This window comes from Sinocyclocheilus rhinocerous, unplaced genomic scaffold (genome assembly GCF_001515625.1).
Source record: "Sinocyclocheilus rhinocerous isolate Xijiao unplaced genomic scaffold, SAMN03320098_v1.1 scaffold2515, whole genome shotgun sequence".
NCBI classification, from domain to species: Eukaryota; Metazoa; Chordata; class Actinopteri; order Cypriniformes; family Cyprinidae; genus Sinocyclocheilus; species Sinocyclocheilus rhinocerous.
In genome coordinates, this window is record NW_015637115.1 from 126,838 (window position 1) to 131,862 (window position 5,025).

At 35.9% G+C, this 5,025-nt stretch overlaps 1 protein-coding gene across 1 annotated transcript in view; it reads right to left on the reverse strand.

The window, feature by feature from the left end:
* The window catches only part of LOC107748429 (serine-rich adhesin for platelets-like), a 45,811-nt gene extending 42,836 nt beyond the window's left edge, over nt 1-2,975 (reverse strand). The window contains exons 1-5 of the mRNA XM_016563201.1: nt 2,925-2,975; nt 2,773-2,794; nt 1,491-1,751; nt 1,011-1,271; nt 627-896 (exon numbers count right to left, since the gene is read on the reverse strand). Of these exons, the coding sequence (XP_016418687.1) occupies nt 627-896; nt 1,011-1,271; nt 1,491-1,751; nt 2,773-2,794; nt 2,925-2,975 (865 nt within the window). The remainder of the gene's footprint in view (nt 1-626; nt 897-1,010; nt 1,272-1,490; nt 1,752-2,772; nt 2,795-2,924) is intronic.
* Between the last annotated feature and the right edge of the window lie 2,050 nt (nt 2,976-5,025).

Genomic DNA, 5,025 nt, shown 5'->3' on the forward strand with positions numbered 1-5,025 from the left:
TATTTTATTACACCCTACATCACTCTGGCGGATTACGAGTTTATGAGTGATCGGGGAAGGAATCGAATGGATTGGATAAAGAAAGCAGCTGTGCTTTTGGCTGTAATCATTGTGTTTTGGTACAACGAGGTTTGAATCACTTGTTTTGGTCCGTTTTCTCAAATCACATGCCACAATTATTACACACAAAGTCAGTAGAATAGGGGTTCCTTTCAGGCAGTTTGAACACATTTGACCACATGAATGATTGTCTGCACTATGAAAGCAATCTGGTGTGTTTTCTGCTACCTCTGGAATTGGCCACGGAAGTGAACAAGCTCAAAAACATGTAGACCCCATTTACACCTGTATTTAGCATCTTCCACTTCTGATCGAAGTAACGAAAAAGCATCTTAATGCCAGGTATGAACAGGGCTTAAGGTTCTTGTCAGCCTATCATCATTTCAGTGGTAGGTTATGGTTTTTAAAAGGAATGTTTTTCCTGGACCATACAAAGGATGTTGTACTTTGACAAATCTCATTGTGCACCATTTCCATTGTCAAGTGCATCTAGAATACCATCAAATATGACAATGAGATAACTATAAATGTCTGTTATAAATAAAAGCGAAAACTGCTTTGCTTACTGTTTGTGGTATAGTTGACCTGCCTGGGTTCTCCAGGTTCCAAGAGAGCATTAAGTGAAGACACTGAGATTTGGTATGAAGAACAGGGTGAAATATTCTGCACATCCAATGTGGTGCCAAACACAGTGTTTGAATATATTGTAGTGTCTAGGGAATTCCAATTCTTGACCGTAACTTGGTAGACTAGAACCTTGTCCACAGGTTGCCAACTGATGTGGGCAGACTGGGGCCCCATTTGTAGTACTGTAATCACCGCTGGTGGCTGTATCACTGAGAGTCAAGACATTGACAAATGGGAGTTAGCATCTATCTGCGTAAAGGTAAGGATAACTTTCAATTAGATTTTTTCAGACTGATCGAAACAATGCGGTAACGTTTACTTACATGTAGTGACGGTGCGTACTCTGCTTCTTGCTCCTAGACCTCCAGCATTAGACGTGACCACATAACAGTCGTATGTAGTAGCCGGTCGAAGATTCCTAACCACTACACTATTGTTTGTTAAAGACAAGTTGTAACGCACCCCAATCACTGTTGAATTTATCAGCAAAAAGTATTGTTGTGCCGTTTGTACCCAGTCCCATTCTAGCGAGATGGCTGTACTTGATAGTGCTTTTGAATAGATTATCTGAGATGTACCCGGTGCTAGAGCAGGAACAAAAGGAAAAGAGTATTATTATCATCATCTGCAGACCGTTTCTTTATGTTGCGTGAAGAAGTTTGAAGAAAGCCATATCAAATTTGATCTGTTATCTATTCATTGTGTAGATATAATTTTTTCCAGTAATAATGAATTGTGATTTATGGCTTGCATATACTTAAGCACTGAAAAAAAAGAAAAAAAAGAAAACCACAGCAAATTACCTGTTAATCCTAATCCTGTAGCTGAGCACATAGAAGAATAATTAACAAACGCTTTAAGTATGACTTTGTACCATGTCCCCGTCTTCAAACCAAAGACCTCTTTCATCGACATAGTCCCGGGGACCGATGCTACAACTGGACTGGTGTTTGAGTCGTTTACAACCCGAAGATCCAAAATATAATTTGTTATTCCCTGGAGTCTGGTCCATTGAACCAGCAGTGATGAAGCCGTAGGAGAGTATATAGAAACGATGGTGCATTCTGGAATAGAAAAGGGTCACTCATAAAAGCCATGTTCGGGTACATAATACAGCAATTATAATTAATTCATTCTCCAGTCATAAATAAACCTATACAGACTGATGTCTAACCACATATATAGGATTTATAAAATAAAAAATGGTAAACAGAAGAATGTTATTTTTTCATTCAATATCAATAATGTCAGTATTAACACCACAATTTATAGCTCACTAATCACTAATAATATGTGACCCTCGACCACAAAACCAGTCTTAAGTCGCTGGGATATATTTGTAGCAATAGCCAAAAATACATTGTATGGGTCAAAATGGATTTTCTTTTATGCCAAAAATCATTAGGATATTAAGGAAAGATCATGTTCCATGAAGATATTTTGTAAATTTCCGACCGTAAATATATCAAAACCTAATTTTTGATTAGCAATATGCATTGCTAAAAACTTTAAAGGCGATTTTCTCAATATTTTGATTTTTTTTGCTCCCTCAGATTACAGATTTTAAAATATATGTACCTCGGCCAAATATCGTCCTATCCTAACAAACCATACATCAATGGAAAGCTTTCAGATGATGTATAAATCTCAATTTCGAAAAATTGACACTTAAGACTGATTTTGTGGTCCAGTGTCACATATTTGTAAGTATAATAATCTGAACTCATTTGAACAAAAGATAGCATAAGAACATGATTATTAGGTTTTGTAAAAATGTGGAATTAAAAGCAAAAGGTGCTATTTAATATCTTGAAATGTCAAATTATGCTGATATGCAAAATCGAAAGATTTTTGTCATATATACCATACGCACATATATGTATTTGTTTTCATATGGATCATAACTCCATCCCAAAATGCCCTAGAGCTAATTACCTAGAGCAACTATATTTTTAACGTCACTCCTTCATACAAAATTAGGCCTGATAAAAATGTGACCGGACCCCTGAATGAATTGTCCTAAGCCAGCAATGAAACAAACTTGGGGGGGGGGGAAATAATGATTTTCTGGAGAAGTTAGCTTACCTTGTGCCTGAGTGGTCAGTATCTGCCAAAAAATAAGAACAATAAAATAATAATATTAATAATTATACAAGGATTTTATATTATAGACATGTAATACATTATAAAAAGCATTCATAGATGAATATTTTATTTGAACAGAATTATAAATCTACCTGTGTTAGAGTCACTAAAAATACAACACCTAGTGTCTCCAGCACTCTCATCTTTGACAATACCTGAAATATTACAAATAGTGCTTTACATGGAAGTCAGACACAAAAGGTGTTGTGGATTCTTTTGAGCTATAGAGCAGGAACACCTGTGGCCAATCAGTAGAGGGCCCATCCTCTCCTACTTAATTCCCTGAGGAACTGCGAGATATGAGAGGATAACAGAAAAAAAAAAAGTGGGAGGGACAGATGAGAAAAGAAAACCGAGAGAGAGGGTGGAACTGAGAAAAAAAAAATAATTGTTGTCAACTATTAGAGTTAGTTAGATTTCATGACCTGGCACTTTAGTTTATCTGAAATCTTTTTAAAAAACTTTTGTGAAATAAAAACTGTTCTGAGATTCAAAACTTCTGCTATAGGTATGTAAGATTCTTACTCAATAATAATCTTTTTTGAATATGGTCATTACTTTAGGTGGAGTACAGAAACACTGAAGTAGACATTTGAGTCAGGACAGACAAGGAGATTCAGGAAAATGTCCTGAAAATTTACTCACCCCCAGGACACCCAAGATGTAGATGAGTTTGTTTCTTCATCAGATTTGGAGAAATGTAGCATTGCATCACTTGCTCAGCAATGGATCCTCTGCAGTGAATGGGTGCCGTCAGAATGAGAGTCCAAACAGCTGATAAAAACATCACCATAATCCACAAGTAATCTACACCACTCCAGTCAATCAATTAACACCTTGTGAAGTGAAAAGCTGTTTGTTTGAAAGAAACAAATCCATCATTGAGATGTTTTAACTTTAAACTGTCGCTTCTAGCTAAAATGCTATATTCTATAATCCATAATAATCCGTCTTCCAGTTAGGAAGCTATTGTATGCCTTCAGATGTGGAAAACTGCTCATGAGACAAATAGACCACTTTTATGATTATTTTACTCAGATTTTTTTAAGCATCGACAGCCCTTGGTCACTGTATGATTTCACTGTATGGAAAAGAGCAGTGTGAACATTCTTCAAAATGTATGATGTTGCATTTTACAGAAGATAAAGTCATACAGGCTTGAGTAAATTATGACAGAATTTTCATTTTTGGGTGAACTAAAGGTTTTTATGTATTTTATCATCTTGACTTGGTCTGACTAATTTTGATAAAGCTATGTTGTTAATGTCCACTTCTGTTGTTCTTTCAGATGTTGTGTAAAGATGAATATGACCGTTGCCACATACTTTGTGGATTTTATGACCATGGGTATTCAGCCTAACCCAGAAACAAGTTGTGTTGTGTAAAACATCCTCATAAAAGCTTTTATACTTTTTATTTCCTAAAGCTGCAAAGTGTAATGAATATGGCAGGTGAGAGATCCTTTGCTCTATTTCTTGCCGGGAACAAAGGCTGGAAACAGTAGGACTTGACCCGTTACAGATGCAGATAACTGGGAGGGAGGAGCTGCCAGCTTTGAGACCAAGGCCATGGTGAAACTAAAGCAATCTGTGTTAACTGGGTCTCAGAGAGATCAAATACTTTCCATGTATGTCACTTTATGGGCCCTTCTCTTCTCACAAAAGCATGATTTCAAGTGTGATTCTGTTTTATGAAACATGAAAGTTCAATAAACAAGACATGAACAAAATTAATATTGATACAGTTGATAAATGCGATTGGTTGAGCAGTGTTCCACCTTGTGAAAAAGAGGTGTGCTTAATTGTATTGAATATGCACTTGTAGTGTACTTCAAATCTTATAAGTATACTTAAAAAAGTACTTTCAGATAATGTGATGTTAATTAAAGAAAAGACTAGGTAAGTGTTCTTAACCCTGTATTTTTTTATTGTATAGCTTTCTCTATTTCTGTTTTATCACATGATAGAAAGTCTAAGGCCTTCTCAAGCCGTACGGCTGACTCATCTAATCTGCGGCCTATTATGCATCAAACTAAGATTGCTGTTGAATCAAAAAGCAATGCCATCAAGTTAGCATTTTTAAACATTCGCTCACTAAAAAATAAATCATTTCTAATCAATGACTTAATAACCACAAACAACCTGGATTTTATGTTTCTAAACTAAACATGGCTAGAAGACAGCTGCAGTGCAA